General features: G+C 36.2%; 1 protein-coding gene across 4 annotated transcripts in view; it reads right to left on the reverse strand.

The window, feature by feature from the left end:
• Positions 1-9,673: 9,673 nt before the first annotated feature.
• Positions 9,674-21,565, reverse strand: part of LOC131945134 (uncharacterized) — a 51,187-nt gene continuing 39,295 nt past the window's right edge. For 2 of the 4 annotated variants that reach the window (XM_059306140.1, XM_059306139.1), the window contains exons 3-5: positions 11,866-11,928; positions 11,630-11,701; positions 9,674-10,914 (exon numbers count right to left, since the gene is read on the reverse strand). In XM_059306140.1, the coding sequence (XP_059162123.1) occupies positions 10,010-10,914; positions 11,630-11,701; positions 11,866-11,914 (1,026 nt within the window). In that variant the 5' untranslated portion in view covers positions 11,915-11,928 and the 3' untranslated portion in view covers positions 9,674-10,009. Of the gene's footprint in view, positions 10,915-11,629; positions 11,702-11,865; positions 11,929-12,273; positions 12,418-14,306; positions 14,337-14,363; positions 14,412-21,565 lie in introns of those variants that run through there. The other 2 variants (XM_059306137.1, XM_059306138.1) reach the window with 2 other exon arrangements.

Here is a 21,565-nt window from a genome sequence, read left to right on the forward strand (position 1 = left end):
AGATGTAAAAGTTATAATACTATTGATTAGATAATACTATTGAGTTTTATTAGGGAGCTTGTAGAGAGTCAACAGTATTAGAAACTGTAAGAAAATCACGGCGCTCCACGTTTTTCATCGCTTATAGTAGAGTGATCGCTTGCATTATTGTGATGTATAGCATTTATTTTCTACTTTTTAGTTCAATCAGAAAACGTGGGTTTTTAAAAACTTTTTTAATGATAATTATTTTCTACTTTTTAGTCTTTCTCTGTTTGTTTGCATTCAAATCTTGCTATCGATTTTATCTTTTCGCATTCACTTTTTTTTGGGGTAAACGAAGACAACTCGTAAAAAACACGTGCCTTTTCCAATCGACGTTTCTTCTGTGTTGCCGTTTCTTTCATCATTTTGCCCTCGCGTGCAAACCATTCGACCATCAACATTCTACTTCCTGATCAGTCAGATTTGCATAGGTTTGTACACAAACACCGCGTGACCACTACTCAGTAAGCCAAAAGAGGGAGAGTACCGAACCTTGTTTTTACAAAATTACAATTGCTAGGTTATGTCACTTTTTTGGTACAAATCAATAGGAGTCTAGAATGATCAATATTTTTCCATGGATCAATTTAGTAATAATAATAATTGAATATTGTATTGTCACCGGAAACAAAGCTTCCCTGAAATTTTCAGCGAGCTAGCTAACTGGGAAGTGACCGAAATTTCGAACACAAGATTTGATTGGAAAAACAAACAAACAGACGCGAAAGCAAATTAAAGAAAACGTGGGAATAAAAATCAGTGTATTCCATTGGGGGGTCTCAATAGATTAACTTGACTGCATTTAATGACAGAGATATTAATTTACTTATGCTAAGAAAAATACCCACTGTAGCTACTTATCCTTTTTAACATTCTCGTATACAGAGTAAAGAAAAAGTATAGTAATCGTGCACAACAATCACATGAAATTTAGACAGTTTTCTCAGTTTTACATCTCAATACTTTATTATATACGGAGTATAGGGGACTTATTTTAATAAAAAAAAAGTTTTAAATCAAAATGTCGGAGAAAACTGGACTTTGCAATTTTGCCACTGTGTGTGTGTATGTGTGTATGTGTGTCTGTGAACCCGATCAGTTGAGTAGCCTATCGCTACAGCTAAGTTGATGAATATTCTAGGGCTAGGGCATCAAATTTATAGTTCTGTATTAACTATTTAGTGATTTCCAGTAACCGGAAGTATAATTTAATCTACTTTCGGTTTTTCAAATGCCTGTAACTTGAGTACTGTTTCGTATATATGTAAAAGGTCTATTTAGCTGTTGTCTGTCAAATATTGGATAATTTTTTGGTTAATGGAAGTAGCTTTTTACGCTATTTTCGATTTCTCAAAAAGCGCATGTGAATTTATAAAGTATTAATGTTAAGCATTAAATTGAACACCTGTTCATTTGTTGCGCAAATCTTTTTTTTCAACAAGATTCTATAATAAAGACGCTTACATAAAACGTCTAATTCATTTGTCTAATCCACAAATGGGTTTGCGTGCAGAGTATCTTTCATGCGTCTCTTCGGGTAGGAGCAAAGCCAACCCCTCTGCCCCTGGTAGAACGTCTGAGGGTTAACCCCCAAACTAAATGTGATTTATATAGAAAATAGGTACTTTTACCAGTGTCGGCCCACCTCGCCCCGGAGAATTGTATTCGCCGCTACAAAAATCAAATGCTCCATCCCTGGAAAAAAAAGTCTGAAAGAAAAACTGCGTGTGCGAGGTTTATCGGCCAAAAGTAGGAAATTTAAATCCAACTTGACTGACGACAGTAAGCTTTACTACAATTTGCTTCCCCAACTTGACTGCCGACACTAAATCTTACTACAATTTACTTCCAACTTGACTGCCGACACTAAATTTTACTACAATTTACTTACAACTTGACTGCCGAACTAAATCTAAATACAATTTACTTCCAACTTGACTGCCGACACTAAATCTTAATATAATTTACTTGAAACTTGACTGCGGAACTAAGTCTTACTACAATTTACTTCCAACTTGACTGCCAACACTAATCTTACTACAATTTACTTCCAACTTGACTGCCAACACTAATCTTACTACAATTTACTCCCAACTTGATTGACGACAGTAAGTCTTACTACAATTTACTTCCAATTTGAATGACGACACTATAAAGTATTACTACAATTTACTTCCAACTTGACACACGACAGTAAGTCATACTACAATTTACTTTCAACTTGACTGCCGACGCTAAATCTTACTACAATTTACTTTCAACTTGACTGCCGACGCTAAATCTTATTACAATTTACTTCCAAATTGACTGCCGACACTAAGTCTTACTACAATTTACTTCCAACTTGACTGCCAACACTAATCTTACTACAATTTACTTCCAACTTGACTGCCAACACTAAGACTTAATACAATTTACTTCCAACTTGACTGACGACAGTAAGTCTTACTACAATTTACTTCCAACTTGACTGCCGACACTAAATCTTAATATAATTTACTTCCAACTTGACTGCCGAACTAAGTCTTACTACAATTTACTTCCAACTTGACTGCCAACACTAATCTTACTACAATTTACTTCCAACTTGACTGCCAACACTAATCTTACTACAATTTACTTCCAACTTGACTGCCAACACTAATCTTACTACAATTTACTCCAAACTTGTTTGACGACAGTAAGTCTTACTACAATTTACTTCCAACTTGACTGCCGACACTAAGTCTTACTACAATTTACTTCCAACTTGACACACGACAGTAAGTCTTACTACAATTTACTTCCAACTTGACTGCCGACATAAAGTCTTACTACAATTTACTTCTAACTTGACTGGCGACACTAAGTCTTACCACAATTTACTTCCAACTTGACTGCCGACACTAAATCTTACTAAAATTTACTTCCAACTTGACTGCCGACATAAAGTCTTACTACAATTTACTTCCAACTTGACTGCCGACATAAAGTCTTACTACAATTCACTTCCAACTTGACTGCCGACCTTAAATTTCAGAATGATGCGAGGTCAAAGCGGCGAGTTAAAAAACAAAAGATAGTTAATTATGTTTGATCTCCATTTAATGCAGATTTTTAGACAATTTGTTGAAGCGATTAATTAATAAAGAAAGTGAGATTCATTATAAAAACCTAAGATAAACGAAAATGGTATTTCGTCTTGTTTCATATTTAGAAAAAAATGTTAGTATACTTTTATGAAGCAAATATGAAATTATATTAATTCATAATGTGCGCTTGGCAATATTTTTTTTTCTTTCTTTTTGGTTAAATTTTTTTTATCAGCATTTCAAATTTTAATTTTTTAAGAATGACTAATATGGTAATCTATAAAGGGCATTTGGGCATTTGTCGCATTCGGCCAAGTGTTCATTTGGGCATTTGTCGCATTCGGGCAAGTGTCCATTTGGGCATTTGTCGCATTCGGGCAAGTGTCCATTTGAGCATTTGTAGTATTCGGGCTTTGTTTCTCTCTGTCTGCGTTTCTGTAGCGATAGTTGTTTTACGAGATAAGGTTGCTGACCTTATGCTCAACCCCCAACCTGGAGGACCAGGGTGCTAGCTTTCGTATGACCCCTACCCGCGCAGACCTTCCCAGCTTGGTTGAACCTGCCAGGAGTTAACACTCCCGCTGGTATAGCTCTTGGGGTCGTCAGGGTACGCAAGCTGCCAAGCCACGACAAGGCCCTAGCACCAGATGACAGATGAAGGTCTCAAGTGTAGAGTAGTGCATGGCCAACAGACTACAGAGGCCTTCCCAGTACGGACTGGAGTAAGGCAGGGTTGCCTACTTTCACCATTCCTGTTCCTGCTGGCCATAGACTGGATTATGAAGATGTCAACACAGAAAACGCGAAACGGTATACAGTGGACACTTTGGAACCAGCTGGATGACCTGGACTTTGCTGACGACCTGGCCCTCCTTTCTCACACACAACAGCAAATGCAGGATAAAACCAACAGGGTTTTCGAATTTTTCTACATGCCTGGGCCTGAACATCCACAGAGGGAAAAGTAAAGTTCTCAAAGTCAATGCATCAAACAACAACCCTATAACACTGGCAGAAGAAGCCCTAGAAGAAGTGGATAGATTCACCTACCTTGGAAGTATTGTTGATAAGCAGGGTGGGACAGAAGCAGACATAAAGATAAGGACGGGTAAGGCAAGAGCAGTCTTCAACCAACTAAAAATGTTTGGGGTTCGGGAGATTTAACCCTTGGAATAAAAATCAGGATCTTCAACACACTAGTAAAACCTGTTTTACTCTATGCAGCCGAGACATGGAGAATAACTGCTATAAACAAGAAGAAAATACAATCATTTATAAACGCATGCCTCAGAAAGATCCTGCGAATTCGCTGGCCTAAAACCATCAGAGATGATGTTCTATGGCAACGGACAAATCAACTGCCAGTTGAAGTAGAGATCCTCCAGAGAAAATAGAAATGGATTGGCCACACACTCAGGAAGCCTGTATCCAGCATAACAAGACAGGCCCTCACCTGGAATCCACAAGGCAGGAGGAAGAGAGGCAGACCAAGAAAGACCTGGAGACGTGACCTGGAAGAAGACACCAAGAAGATTGGATACACCTGGGGACAGTTGGAGAGACTAGCCCTGGACAGAGACGTCTGGAAAGCTCTTGTCAGCGGCCTATGTCCCAGTAGGGACGACAGGCAAACATGACATGACATGAGTATTCGGGCAAGTGTCCATTCGGGCAAGTGTCCATTCGGGCAAGTGTCCATTCGGGCAAGTGTCTTTCGGGAAAACGTCCCCATTGGTAAGGCAAAGTAAGCTCCACACTGTAATGTGTGTTATGAGAAAATATATCCATGAAAGATGATGGGGCCTCTGATGTCGCCTAGCAGATAACAAAATCGTTTAATCGTTCTTTAATGTTAGAGGTAATTTCCTCCAGTACAATTATCACTTAGCAACATGTCATGCGCCATATGACCCGTTGACTTCAGCCAACTTTCCATTGTAATGTTAGAGGTAATTTCCTCCAATACAATTATCACATAGCAAAATGTCATGTGCCATATGACCCGCTAACTTCAGCCAACTTTCCATTGTAATGTTAGAGGTAATTTCCTCCAATACAATTATCACATAGCAACATGTCATGCGCCATATGACCCGTTGACTTCAGCCAACTTTCCACAGCCTTTGTCCACCCAAGTACATCTGTAAGGCAGCAGTTGTGTGATTTTAGAGTTGTCTCTCCTAGATGAGTTGCTGTCTTGAACTAATGAGTTGTCTCTGCTAGATGGGTTGCTGTCTTCAGCTAACGAGTTGTCTCTCCTAGATGAGTTGCTGTCTTCAACTAATGAGTTGTCTCTCCTAGATGAGTTGCTGTCTTCAACTAATGAGTTGTCTCTCCTAGATGGGTTGCTGTCTTCAGCTAACGAGTTGTCTCTCCTAGATGAGTTGCTGTCTTCAGCTAACGAGTTGTCTCTCCTAGATGGGTTGCTGTCTTCAGCTAACGAGTTGTCTCTCCTAGATGAGCTGCTGTCTTCAGCTAACGAGTTGTCTCTCCTAGATGAGTTGCTGTCTTCAGCTAACGAGTTGTCTCTCATAGATGAGTTGCTGTCTTCAGCTAACGAGTTGTCTCTCCTAGATGAGTTGCTGTCTTCAGCTAACGAGTTGTCTCTCCTAGATGGGTTGCTGTCTTCAGCTAACGAGTTGTCTCTCCTAGGCGAGTTGCTGTCTTCAGCTAACGAGTTGTCTCTCCTAGATGAGCTGCTGTCTTCAGCTAACGAGTTGTCTCTCCTAGATGAGTTGCTGTCTTCAGCTAACGAGTTGTCTCTCCAAGATGAGCTGCTGTCTTCAGCTAACGAGTTGTCTCTCCTAGATGAGCTGCTGTCTTCAGCTAACGAGTTGTCTCTCCTAGATGAGTTGCTGTCTTCAGCTAACGAGTTGTCTCTCCAAGATGAGTAGCTGTCTTCAGCTAACGAGCCTCATCTGCCCGGGGTTCAAATCTTTGACTATTCGTGTTAGTAAACATTTACTCTCCCACTCGACCACACAGTCCCCTTTTTGTGTTTATCAGTTTATTTTAATAGCTATGTTGTGTAGCCTGATCATATAGTTGTGTGCGGAGGTATGTGAGGGTGTGTGTGTGTGTGTGTGTGTGTGTGTGTTGAAGTGTAGGAGAATTAAGTGGGGTAGGGACAAATGAGGTAATATGTGTTATAATACATTGGGTAATTAATGTAGGGAAGTTTAAAATTAGCGGAGATTTATATTAAGAAGATTGGTGCCCGAACATAATTTTCAAGGACAATAGCAAAAAAAATGCGATTTAAAATTTCAGTAATTACCTTAATTCTGTGCACTTAACAGCTTTTTTTCACAAAGTTGTTTGTTTTGTGCTAGCTTTAGATTTGAATTCCTTAAGTATTATTTCAGCTTACTTATTGACTGTTAGTTCTTGGTCGCAGATGGTCTGTTTCACGCCTAAAATCAAACAGAGGACAAAGAAGGATATGATTTTAGAGTTCGTAATTTTAAGCAGATATTTGTAATGGTATATTTTCGACTTCATTGAGAACAAAAGAAATAAAAAATAAACGGATCGTTATTAAATTGAAATCTTGCCTTTTAATGTTTAAAATACACACATACTAAAAAGTAGAGAATAAGATGAATAAAAAAAAACTCTACCAAAATAAGATTTGAATTGCTATGAAAACAACAAAACAACTGAAACTTGCTTGTTTCATAAATGCATTGATCACACAATTTTCTTGAATTCCTTGAATATTTTATCATCCTTTTATCCTCTAGGAATTCTTGAGTTCGTAATTTTGTGAATATTTTATCATCCTTTTATCCTTTAGGAATTCTTGAGTTAGTAATTTTGTGAATATTTTATCATCCTTTTATCCTTTAGGAATTCTTGAGTTAGTAATGTTGTGAATATTTTATCATCCTTTTATCCTTTAGGAATTCTTGAGTTAGTAATGTTGTGAATATTTTATCATCCTTTTATCCTTTAGGAGATCTTGAGTTCATAATGTTGTGAATATTTTATCATCCTTTTATCCTTTAGGAATTCTTGAGTTCGTAATGTTGTGAATATTTTATCATCCTTTTATCCTTTAGGAATTCTTGAGTTAGTAATGTTGTGAATATTTTATCATCCTTTTATCCTTTAGGAATTCTTGAGTTAGTAATGTTGCCGGAAGCTGTCGATGTTTTCAGTTTTAATTTTTTTAGAAAATGTTCAAATTAAAAGTTGAATATTATATAAACCTGATGCTTATTACAAATGTCTAACAAATAGTTTATAAATGATGGTCCCCATGCGATCAGAGCTGAGTTAACTTATTTGTGATTGTGTATTGGGTGCACCTGCTGCAGTTAATTGTTATGACGGCTGTAAACAACTATGTTTACCAATAGTAATTGAGAAACTGAAAAACACACTGTATATATAATACAAATAAAGACAGCTGTATTTAACATATAGAGAAAAAAACGACCAAACAGAAGTTTAATATTAAAACCAATTCATGGAATTAAGTTGTGAAATTACAATTATAAAAACCGTCCTCAAGGACTAATTAAATGCAATTAATAATATGCGAGATAAGTGCGTATGGTTTAAACGAATTTTAGCTTTATTGATTATTTCCCTTTGACCGTTGAATTTTTAAAAATCTGAAAATGCATTAATCTGTTCGGTGACTAAAAACATTAATTTTCTTTGCATAATTTACTTTCTAGAACTATTAAAAATTGTGCTTATTTAAAAAGTGTCGTATCTATTAAACCTATTTACGATGCTAAACTATAATTTCTTTGCTAAATTAAAGGTTAGCATTTGTTTATAATTTTTTTTTTAAATCTAAGCATTTAATTATCCTAATTGGATGTGATATAGGGGGAAGATGCTTTGTTAAAATGTGATAATTACACGTTTCGGCATCCAGTTCTTTCTGTGAGTTCAATACACCATGTCTGTTAGAGAGATTTGCTGAAGGGTTTCTTTCAAGCACCTCACCTGCCAGCCCCTCCCCAAAACTACATAGAAAAAATATTCAACCAGTGTTCGCGCCGCAAACTTACGTCTGTCGACATCCTCAAAGTATTAAGTGTCACCCCCCCCCCCTCCTCCCCCGCAGTGAAATATCTAAGAGACATTCAGCTTAGTCGTGACAATGACACATTTACAATTATGAAAATCATTGGCTTTTTGTGACAAAATGTAGCTAGATCGTAAGCGTGAACTCGTAAACATGACATTTTGTATTATGTAACCATGACATTTTGTATTATGTAAACATGACATTTTGCAATTTAAAAGATGATGGTAACAATATCACACATTAAGTATAAACTTGACTGCTGACATTAAGTCTCAGCTACAAACTTGACTGCCGACATTAAGTCTCAGCTACAAACTTGACTGCCGACATTAAGTCTCAGCTACAAACTTGACTGCTGACATTAAGTCTCAGCTACAAACTTGACTGCCGACATTAAGTCTCAGCTACAAACTTGACTGCTGACATTAAGTCTCAGCTACAAACTTGACTGCCGACATTAAGTCTCAGCTACAAACTTGACTGCCGACATTAAGTCTCAGCTACAAACTTGACTGCTGACATTAAGTCTCAGCTACAAACTTGACTGCCGACATTAAGTCTCAGCTACAAACTTGACTGCCGACATTAAGTCTCAGCTACAAACTTGACTGCCGACATTAAGTCTCAGCTACAAACTTGCCTGTCGACATTAAGTCTCAGCTACAAACTTGCCTGTTGACATTAAGTCACAAGTACAAACTTGACTGCCGACAGTAAGTCGATACAAACTTGACTGCCGACATTAAGTCTCAGCTACAAATTCGACTGCCGACATTAAGTCAATACAAATTTGACTGCCGACATTAAGTCTCAGCTACAAATTCGACTGCCGACATTAAGTCGATACAAACTTGACTGCCGACATTAAGTCTCAGCTACAAACTTGACTGCCGAAATTAAGTCTGTGACTGCTGACATTAAGTCTCAGCTACAAACTTGACTGCCGACATTACGTTTCGGCTACAAACTTGACTGCCGACATTAAGCCTCAGCTACAAACTTGACTGCCGACATTAAGCCTCAGCTACAAACTTGACTGCCGACATTAAGTCTCAGCTACAAACTTGACTGCCGACATTAAGTCTCAGCTACAAACTTGACTGCCGACATTAAGTCTCAGCTACAAACTTGACTGCCGACATTAAGCCTAAGCTACAAACTTGACTGCCGACATTAAGTCTCAGCTACAAACTTGACTGCCGACATTAAGTCTCAGCTACAAACTTGACTGCCGACATTAAGTCGATACAAACTTGACTGCCGACATTAAGTCTCAGCTACAAACTTGACTGCCGACATTTATCTTCACTACCATCGTGTTTTGTTTCTCATCAACACAAAACATGTAGATTATCAACGATAACAAAATGAATGAAAGAAACTTTGAAATCTTCTAAAACTTTATTGACATCAATACAAACAGTTCGTAAACAAATACAAACAGTTCGTAAACAAATACAAACAGTTTGTAAACAAATACAAACATTTTGTAAACAAATATAAACAAGAATTAAAGAATAAAGACAATGATGGCGATGACAAATCTAATGTGGAGGTTTAAAAAAAACAAAGATACAAGTGTAGCCTATAAATATTTCATTTCTCAACAATAAACATTTGTTTATAATTTTGTTTACGTGTCTAACAACTCTAAACAAATGACTGAAAGAAACTAAACCATTTATTTCTTGTCTTCTTCAAAATACAAAGTTGCTGATGAAGACATTCCAGTCTTGACACACACAAGTTTAATGAAGGGAGTCGCCATTTTGTTTGTTTACATTAGATAAGGGGAGAGAACCAACAGTTACATTAGACAAGAGGAGAGAACCAACAGTTACATTAGACAAGGGGAGAGAACCAACAGTTACAGATGGATCAACCAACCCTCCCCACTATAATTTCCTTCAGAGTTTGATCCACTGTGGGGAAGTGACAACCTGCCATGTCTCGGTAAGTAAACAAGTGCTCCACTGGAGCCTGGACATGTACATGTTGTGTACGTGTACTTGTTCCAACGTCCCCTCCCATGTTCGTGTGTCCATTGTCCTACAGAGACCTGTTTAGGACAGCCATGAGGATGTGACACTATAACGGCCAACTTGTCCACATAACCAAATCCATACCTCCTTACTTTCTCCCATAGATCATAATAGTGCCGCCACATCTTGCGCAGTTCATCAACCAACTCTAAGTCACATGACACACATGAAAACAAACACCTGTCTCCCTCAATGTTTGCCTCCACCACCCCCCAGCCATCAAGACTGACCCCAGAACTTTTATTGTCATCAAAACCTACAACACACCTGGTCTGTCTCACCTCACTGACATCAAACACCACGTGTGCGGCTGTCACCACACAAACCTCCCCCCACACTTTGCTGGGTGTGTCTGAGTGTTGACACTTGCCACATGGACAAGTGCCCTTGTTGTCACTCTCTGTGTACTTGTCCACAAGCCACACCCTCCCCGTCCCTGTCCTCAACACGTCACTTCCTCTGGTGTTATAAAATGGATACTGACCACTGAAGCATGGAACAGACTCTGGTCTCTTTAGACTGGTGTACTTGACCTTTATCAGGACCGTTAGGGCAGACAAAGCTTTGATTAGCTCCAACATGATGACGTCATGGTAAAGTGAGGGGAGATGATCCAAGTTAAAATCATTAACAGGTATAAAGTTGACATGACCTGGATTCTTCTTACAGCCGGTATAGTGCTTGTGTAAGTCAGCTTCACCTCCATAGCAGATCTCGGCTTCATGATGTCCTGGAGAGATACAAGGGGAGGGAATTTAGATTAAGAAAAATGATATTTTAACTTTTTACATGATACATAAGAAAACAAGGGAAATTACTAAAATAAATAATTGAAATTTCTAATATGTACTAAAACAGAGTAGTTAAAGCAGAGTTTACGTGTTTCTATGATTTATAAAGTGATAAACTGCCCAATAATTGTTTAAATATTAATTATCTAATTGCCGTATAGCTAGTCCAGCAGTGACAATAGAAATTGTTGAGTTGTTTCTTCATTACAGAAAATACTAGAAGGTCAAATACATCCAATCTTTATACAAGTCAGACTAAAACCTGACAGATTATATTCATTTTAATCACACTGTGAAAGATTTTAAAAATATTTTATAGGTCTCTTAAATTACTTCGAAACTATTCTTAACTGTTAATTAACATTCATAGTTAGTTGGACCTTAGGATGACCTACAGCCTCTACCAGTTTTTCAGCTGTAATAAAAACCTTGACCTTGATGTCTTGAATTATGTGGTCAATCCATCTGTATACATTTACCTTCCCACATTTGTACATTTTTCATACAATCTGTATACATTTACCTTCCTACATTTGTACATTTTTTTATACAATCTGTATACATTTACCTTCCCACACTTGTACATTTTTTTATACAATCTGTATACATTTACCTTCCCACATTTGTACATTTTTCATACAATCAGAAACTCACCTGGTATGAAACATCCTTCAGTGTTTTTTTTTTCTTTTAACTTTGTTGTCTGACAATGGCTTTGTGCTACATCTAAAAAAAATATTTAAATTATCATAATCATAAATTTAAGCCTTCAATAAATTATTTTGTATTTGTAAAACAATTGCATATTTATTAATATCTACTTCAATGCTATGCAAATCAGATATAAATAAATCTATACAAAAACTTCTGTAATGAAATAATTATTTTACCGTCATCTTCCAACTGGAGTTTGCTTTTCTTTCCACCTGTATTTCCCATCCTGTCAAATTCACCTGAAAAAAAAAGTATTGCGAACATTCAAATCTACCATGTACTAATAGGTTCTATGAGAACATTCAAATCTACCCTGTACAGATAAGTTCCTGATTCTAAATTGGGGAAGTGATGACAGCTAGGTGTAATGCAGACAAACACAATATCTTTATTTTATTTATAGAAGACAATTTGTGAAGTCTACTTCACCTTCTCAACTGATGTCTTTTATTTTTACCTTGTGTTTACACTTTTGAAAGAATGAAAATCCATACCTACAATATCCAGATAAAATATTCTTTCTGCCTGTGTCAGTATGGCTAAACACATACAAAGAAGTATGAGATAAATATCAGAAAACTGACCGTTAGGTGTAGCTGTGTAGATCTAATCCAACATTTTTCCAATGTGATGTCTGATGTTGCCTGAGCTTGTGATGTCTGATGTTGGCTGAGCTTGTGATGTCTGATGTTGGCTGAGCTTGTGATGTCTGATGTCCACCTCTTTATCTGGAGATGAAAATGTTCCTGTTATTTTAGAGCCAGGAAATATTGCACAGACAAACATGAATCAAAGATACAATTTTTACCAACACTTTTTTTCTTAATAAAAATCTTATCAGACTGCCTATTAAAAAAAAACAATAATTGAAAATGATTACTGCATGCAACACATTTTAGGCTAAACATATTTATTGAATCTGTAATTAAATAATAAGTTGTTAGCAAGTTTTATAGTTTGTTACTGTAGGCCTAGGATTTTGTCTAAGATAAATTTTAATAGATAGGCCTATTTGATTATTTGTTAGGCCAAAATTCTAGATCTAATTTAGATTCTTTGTACACCATTGTTTTTTTTTAAATATTTTTTTAAATGATGTAATGTTTGTTTGATTGTTTTTCTTGATTGGGAATTGTGTCTATACTGTCTGTGTAAAACTTGTTTTGTATTGACTGTGTGTGTTTAGTAGTTTACGGATAGATCTAGATCTAGTTAATAAAAAAATTAAATTAGAGAACTAGATCTAGCTAGATCTATGTAAAGTATTAATCAACAATAAATTCTAGACTATTCTACAATACTCTAGTTTTATTGTTAGAGTCTATATCTATAAGTATATTATGGGCTTTTGATATAGGCCTAATTACATTTTGATAATCTTTAGTATTCCATAGTCTTTAGATCTGAATCTTACTTGATCTATAGATAGGCCTATTTAAATATCGTATAAGAACTAAGCCCTAGGGCTCAGGCCGCTAAAAGCTCTTAAAAGGTAAAGTTAGTGACTTATTATTAAATTATTTAGACTAGTCTCTAGACTTTGACTACTCTAGTACTAGTTAGTACTCTAGCTACTAGATCTAGAAACTAGTACTTTACTACACTAGACTAGATTTTGTTAGACAGTAAAGTAATAGTTACTACTAAGAGTCTAAGAATCCCTAAAACCTAATCATAATTAATTATTAGACTAAGAGTAGAGTAAGACAGAGTGAGAGACTTGTAGATGTAGATGTAGTCTCTAGATCTAGATCTAGATAATAAAACGTTGTTTCAATCATAATCTAGATCTAGAATCTCGAATAATCTAGATTATGGATCAGATCTAGATCTATCTACTATCTAATCTAGAGCTAGTCATCATCTTTTTCTTAGATCTAAACTTCTGATGGTATTAATGATCTCATTCATAGCCACACATTCTGAGCAATTTTCAGCTTGATATTTCAAATAGTTTAACTTTAAACTGTGATTGTATGAAAGCACTGTGAATGCAAAAATAAGGGGGTCCCCTTCTCCCCTCCAGTTTTTTTAGAATTCTACCTATGAAGTTATCTTTTTATTTTTTATTATGTTAACATATATGATAACTTAAGCTACTACAAAGTTATAACAAATTTGATCACACGGTTTACGTAAACTTTACAGGCTATGACAATTTCAGTAAACGCTTTAAAAAATTCTAACACAGAAATTGAAAAAAAATCCTGTTAAAAAAAAAAAAAGCTTTTTTTAATACGAAAAAAAATCATAACTATTTAACCGTTTGAGCTACATCAAAAATGAAAACTGTTCTGTTATTGTAATTTTCTGGTCCTTTTAAGTTAAAATTTAACTGTAGATCTAGTAGTTGTTTCCCCAAAAACCCAATTTTGAAAATTTATCCTAGTACCTATACTATTCTAATCCAAAGTAGACTAAGTACTTGACTTAGTCTTAGAATTAGAACTAGATCTAGATCTAGATATCTATTACTAGATCTAGAGATCTACTTACTTTACTTACTACCTAGATCTAGAAATCTAGAATCTAGATCTACAACTACTCGACCAAATAAATCGGATTAAAATTTTAGACTTAAGAAAAATTTATATAAAGTATATAACTATTTACCTACTTATTATATTTTGTGTTATTTCATTTTAAAAGATTTTATGATAGTAAAATGGCTTACCTTGCTGAGAAGTTGAATGCTGGGATGTTGTGTTTTCCCATGCGTGGGTGCTAAAAATAGTATTCCTAGAAATCTATTTTTAGAATCGATTATTTCCGAAAGTATGTAATCGACATCACAGCATAAATAATACAGATTCTATCGCAAACTTCGTGCTTTAATAAACTTTACGTGTTGTTTCAATGTATAACTGAGAACTACAATTTTAACCATTACATCAGTGGCTGAACTAGAAAAAAAGGGCCACCCAAAAAAAATGTGATATATATATATATATATATATATATATATATATATATATATATATATATATATATATATATATATATATATATATATATATATATATTACATCAACATAAATTACATCAACATGTCATGTGTGTGAGTGCATTAGTCTGATTTGAATATCTGTTTCATTTTATCTCTGCCATAAGACCTCTAATTTTCAAGTCGGTTAAAACAATATAAAACATGAAAGCTATGTATAAGTAACGGTGTCTCGTGTTATGTTTATTTTTATGGTTTTTTTTTTTTTTTGTATTTATATTTTTCATTTTAAATGAATTTCTTTTTTATATAATGTTATTCTTTAGTAAGTACTTTTTAAAATATAATAATCTTTTGTTTCTTCCAGACTTTTTTCTCCGGTCCGGGGTGCACTTGAAATTTTCAGGGGGGGGGGGGCGGACAACAATTTCCGGGGGGACGGACACTGTCAAAATTATATATTTTCTATATAAATTCCATTTCGAACGGGGGGCGGTAGACATTCTTCGCCCCCCCCCCCCCCCGAAGAGATGCTTGGAAGAAACTCTGATAATAATTAAGATAAGAAATTGCTTTTTAATTTGTTTAGTACAAATCTCAAAGAAGGAGCTTATGAGTACCCCTATTCGACTATTTAAAAAAGGGAAATAACGGAGGTGATTTGAATGTTTGCCTGCTTTTCACACTACAGCTATGTGTATAATTTTTTATGCAACAACATCACTACTGTGGTAGATCTGTTTGTTAGTTACAGATGCCAGTGGCAAAACTATTAAAATAAAGACCATCCCACCCACCTCCCCCGGCGGAGGTCTCTAATGTAGCGAGACTGATGATTCAAGTAGTACACCTATCCCATATGAAGGTCCCTAATGTAGCGAGACTGATGATTCAAGTAGTACACCTATTCCCCTGTGAAGGTCCCTAATGTAGCGAGACTGATGATTCAAGTAGTACACCTATCCCCCTGTGAAGGTCCCTAATGTAGCGAGACTGATGATTCAAGTAGTACACCTATCCCCCTGTGCAGGACACCCAATGAAGGGTGCAGTACTGCATAAAAGACAGACACACGGTGTTTTGTACGGTATCTCGAAGATGAGTTGAGAGCCATGCTATTTTTTCTAGGTGTAATCGAGACTGATGATGCAGTGTGATGTTTTTCTTTGGTATCTCGATGGTTTGCAGAGTACCATATGTTAACTAGGTTACTACTAAGGGATGTTGAGGATTATGATTCTATGGCCTGAGTTTTTAGGTATCTCGATGGTGTGCCGAGTAATTCGATATGTATTTAAGTGTCCGGGGATTATTATTTGCACCTGTCGTTGTAACATATGAGATGAGTATATGAAAATGTTGATATCGTAAAGATGTATAAAATTTGATGTGGGTACTGAATTACTTAGCACCAAATTGTGTGTTTGTAGGATATATTGTTAGGTTAAACAGAATGTATGATGTATTATTAAAGCTAATGTCATTAGCTTAAAGGGAGAGGGGGGTAATGTTACGATGCATGTTCGACTAGTGTATTGGTGCGCATGATTGATAGTGCGGCCGTATATTGAACGAGTGAATGTGTGACGCGGTACGAAAGATAGTGACGTTTTAGGGTAGAGAGTTTTGTTGCTATGAGTTGATGTGTGAGGGAGTCTAAGCTAGATCGTCGGTATGAAAAGAACGTGTACTGTTCCGTATGCCTCAAGTTGGGAGATAGATAGATGTATAATATATGTATGAATAAAGTATTAGACTAGGAATATTGAGTTGCCTTATCTCTGAGCGCCATATGCTAGACTGAACGTGAGATAGCCTTGTTGGTCCCCAAGGTCAGAACTCCTCGCCCTGATATTAGGGATGAACCAAAGGTAGTTGGCCGAGTCAAGTGACTCAAATCCTCTCACTGCAGCTACATACCGTAACACTGGTGTTGGCGGAGCAGGGCAGGGGAGGGTGAAGGTACAATGAGATATAGTAAAATACTCCCAGCCTGGCACAAAGGGTGGGTGAGGCGTAGGTGGAGGGTGGGTGAGCCTGGCGCAATGAGATATAGTAAAATACTACCCACCCTAGGGTGGCGGAGCAGGAGGGGTGACGTAATCTCCGTTGACCTTGTGACGTAATTAGTGACCTTGTGACGTAATCATTGACCTAGTTACGTAATTTTAATGCGTTTTTTAATTAGTTTTAATGAATTTTTAAAATTTTAATTTATTTTTATTAACGAGTTACGTAATTTGATTATTTGTTTACTTTTTTAATTGTTTAATTTGTTTGTTTACTTGTTGTTTAATTTAATTACTTTGTTTATATTGTGTAATTTTTATTAACGAGTTACGTAATTTGATTTTAATTTTTTAAACTTTTTAAATTTTTAAATTTTATTTTATAATTAGTTTAATTATTATTATTGAGTAGTTACGTGATTTGATTTTAATTTTTTAAATTTTTTAAATTTTTTAAATTTTTAAATTTTTAAAATTTGTTTATTTGTTTACTTGTTGTTTATTTGTTTGAAATTCATTTTAATTAGTTTGATTTTAATTTCTTTGTTGTATGGTGTTTAAAATAAAAGACTAACACTAGCGTGTACTTTGTATAGGGACCATTCATTAAAGATAACGATTAGCGACAGCTGTTACACATCGATCCGCGATCCTTTGTTCTTGTCAACCACCGTACAAGGGCCAAGTTAATATTGATCGCACCCACTGACCATCAGTATGATGGTCCACCTAATTAAAGTTGGTCACGCATCAGCGATTTACAGCGGTTTACTCGGCGCTGCCCGTTTTTTTTAATGGGAATGTATTGATCGACTCGCCTCGACCCAGTGTAGCTATTAACCATCAGGCGACAGCTGTGCATCAGTTGTGCAACAGATGGTACCACACTTTCCACTATCAGTTAAACATACAGTGTCATGAGTTTTTAAGTTTCCTGTTACGAGTATGTTAAACGCATACACACACACACACACACACACACACTAAAATTAAAACAAAAGTCTTCTTATATTTTATTTATTTATTAACGTTTTTTCCAAGTCATCATAGGCTTTTAAAATATCACGGTGTAAACTTAACAAATGTTCAATACATAGTCGCTTATAGTAACATGGGTGAGGGGTGTAAGCAGGCGGGTGACGGTGTGAACAGGTGATTGAAGGGTGAGCACGTAGGTGAAGGGGTGAGCAGGTCGGTGAAGGGGGGCAGGAGTAGGAGTAAAGGATATATAGTAAAAGATTCCACCACCTGAGTGAGGTGGGTGAGGAGGTGGATTTTAATTTTAATTTTTTATTTTATTTTTTCATCATCTGTTAACTTTAAGGTTCTATAACTCTATATATTTAAATACATTTTTTGATTTAAACGAGTTTACTCCCCCTAACGTAAGCACATGTAAAGACGGATTTCCTATAGATCTGTAATGAATTAGGCCTTTTTGACTATGACTTGTTGCCCAGGTGTTGACATGATACCCTTTTTTTGAGTTACACGTACACACACACACACACATACATACACACACATACACACACACATACTGTCACTTGTGACAGTAAATGAAGAGGGATAAATGTTTGTCTGTTACTTTGTCCTTTGTCTGTCCAAGGGAATAGTGTGGAGTAGTGTCTAGGAGTTGTGATATTAGTTGAGTGTAGATAAATGTAGGATTGTCATCAGTGGCGGAACTAGAAAAAAAAGGCTCCCCCGCAAAAAAATTTTTTGGGCCCCCTATTTAATATTTTGAGAAGCGGGCTACTTATATATATATATGTATATATATATATATATATATATATATACATATATATATATATATATATATATATATATATATATATATATATATATATATATATATATATATATATATATATATACATATATATATATAAGTAGCCCGCTTCTCAAAATATTAAATAGTCTATTACATGAATATTTTAATCTATTTTATTGCAATGTATAACCACTCTGAGATAACGAGCCAGACAACAATAAGTCCGAACTCATTTCGAGCCCGTAATAGTCGTTTTTTTTACAAATGTTTGTATTACGTCTTTACGTTTTTCTCGTTATGTTTATTTTTATGATTTTTTGTATTTATATTATTAGTTTTGAATTCATTAATTTTTATAGCTATAAGATTCTTTAATATGCCTTATTTAAGTAATAATTAAGAAAACAAGTGGCTCTTTAATTTACATAGTACAAAACTATTTAAATGAGCTTTATGGGCACCCGTGTTTTGGTAAAGGGCAGTAAGTCATGGAAGTAGTGTGAACGTTTGCCTATCTTTCAAAGTAGAGCTCTTGTAGATTTTATATTTTTCTACGCAACAGCGTGTGTTAGTTACTGTAGAACAATCACTGCTACAGTAGACCTGTTTGTTTTTTACAAAACTACTATCAAGGTGCACGAAAAACATTATTTATGAAAAGAAAATTCATTGTTTTTTTGGTCGAAATTGGGCCCCTAAACGTCGTGGGCCACCCCGCATTGCGGGGTCTGGCGGCACTGTAGTTCCGCCCCTGATTGTCATACATCCTTTGTCTCTTTAATGGAATAGAATGGGTAGTGTTACGGTCTGTGTATCTAGCGGTTGGTATTGAGGTTAGGGATGGGAGAAGGGGAAAGGGGTTGCGGACAAAGGGAAGGGGAAGGGCGAATAGTGATAAAAATAACTCACCCAGCCCCTTAATCAATAAAAATTATTGATTTGTACTTTAGAGTGATTAGATTGAATGATATGTATGCTAATGTCATATCATATTTAGTTTTTACGTCATTATTTTGGTGAACTTTAAATGTAGACATTTTAAACGGTGTGTCATTTGACACGACGTACTATAACGTTGTTGTTTTTTAAAACTTGAAGTTTATAATCTTAAGCAAATTTTTACTAAGGTGATCAAAAATTAAGATGACAATGTAAGATATAGAAAAACAAAATACATTGAGTGGTAAAAATAAAAAAATTATCATTAGACGTAATTTAATATGTATAAGTAAACTTTCTTAAAAATTAAAGAAGTTCAAGTCAAAAAGAAGATTGATGAAAACTGTTATACTAAAGCGAACATGGGAAGGTAATCTGGTGCAAGACTAAGATATAAATTCGTCTTCCTTCTAGGTTCATTGTCTTTTTTGGATGAGGTTAAACATCGCCATGTTTTCAAATATCGCGATGCAAACCCCGTTCTCTCCCCTCTTACTTAGTAATCACATCGTCTACCCATTGTTTACAAGACTCTTACAAAGAAAAAATATCCCACCCCTCTACTTGAGACATAAAATACAAAAGTGTATTGTGCCTTGTCGTCACAAAAAACGGTGGCGTCTAATGTTGTTAACCCTTGTCTTCCTAAATTATTTTTTAACTTGTTAAAGAAATTGAATGTTTAGTTAAGGATTCTGACGCGAATGTTTTCAAAGGGACGATACTCGTGGCTGTAAACAAGGCTGTTCTAATTTTAGAACAGTTGTCTTTCCTCTCGTTTCTCTATTAGGGAAGACACGCGACACGTCTTTTAAAATGTAAACAAGCGTGCACTGGGTGCACTTAAAATAAACCCCGCTGCGAAAATGTCAACGGCATGGTGACACTTTTTGGAAAACATACTTACTTACTTACTTACTTAATCCTCATCACTCCCTGTGGAGTATAGGGCAACAACAAATCTCCGCCATTCCACCCTGTCCTGGGCGAGCCACTTTAGTTCATGCCAGGTTTTGCCAGTAGCCTGTACTTCTTCTTCCATCTCCCTCCTCCATGTTCCCAGTGGTCTTCCTCTACTTCTCTTTCCGGGTGGGTTCCACTTCAGCGCCATGTTGGGGAGTCTTTTTTTGCTCATGCGTAGGACATGGCCCAGTCATCTCCATCTCCTCGTTCTAACTTCTGAGACAATGTCGTTTAATCCTGTCCTTCGCCATATTTCCTTGTTCGGGACTTTGTCGTCCCACTTTATCCTGAGGATGCGTTGGAGGGATCTTCTTTCAAAGCCTCTGAGTCGGCTGTCTACTTTCTTGTTTAGTTTCCATGACTCTGCAGCATAGAGGAGTACAGAACGTACATTAGACTTATAGATCCTTATTTTAGTTCTCTGCTGCAGTGAGGATGATTTCCAGATCTTAGCAAGTCTGTTGAAAGCTTGTGCCGCCATTGCTATTCTGGTGGCAATTTCTTTCTCCATGCTGCCATTTGCTGATATATAGCTGCCGAGGTACTTAAAGTCTTCGACCTCTTCTAGCTCTGCTCCATTCGCAAAGGTCTTGAGAGCACTTTTGGTTTTTATTTTCATTAGCTTGGTTTTTCCGGAGTTTATCTTTAGCCCAACGCTTTTGGCAATTTGCTCTATTCTTGTGGTTTTCGCTTGGATGTCTTTTTGGTCATGTGAAAGTAAAGCCAAGTCATCAGCAAAGTCACAGTCCTCTAGGTGGTTGGTAAGTTCCCAAACAATTCCTCTTGGCTTATCCTCAGTGGCTCTTCTCATAATCCAGTCTATTACCACCAAAAAGATGACAGGTGAGATGACACAGCCCTGTCTGACTCCTGTTTTTACCTTGAACCATTCACTTTGCTGATTTTCGTGTCGCACACAGCATTGGTTATCATAGTACATGTCCTTAAGTATGTTTATGACTTTTCCTGGAAAGCCATATAGCTCTAGTATCTTCCATAATGATGGATGGTGGATGCTATCAAATGCTTTCTCGAAATCTATGTAGTTGATGTAGAGAGACGAATTCCACTCCAGGGACTGTTCCACTATAGTGCGCAAGACAAATATTTGGTCGTTACATGACCTGTTGGCCCTGAAGGCAGCTTGTTCTTCACGAAGGATCCCATCAATTCCTTTCCTCATTCTTTGTAATAGGACTCTGCAGAAGACTTTTCCTGGTACTGACAGAAGATTAATGCCTCTC

This window comes from Physella acuta, unplaced genomic scaffold (genome assembly GCF_028476545.2).
Source record: "Physella acuta isolate Inbredline_101_S28 unplaced genomic scaffold, ASM2847654v3 ptg000527l, whole genome shotgun sequence".
Lineage (NCBI taxonomy): Eukaryota > Metazoa > Mollusca > Gastropoda > Physidae > Physella > Physella acuta.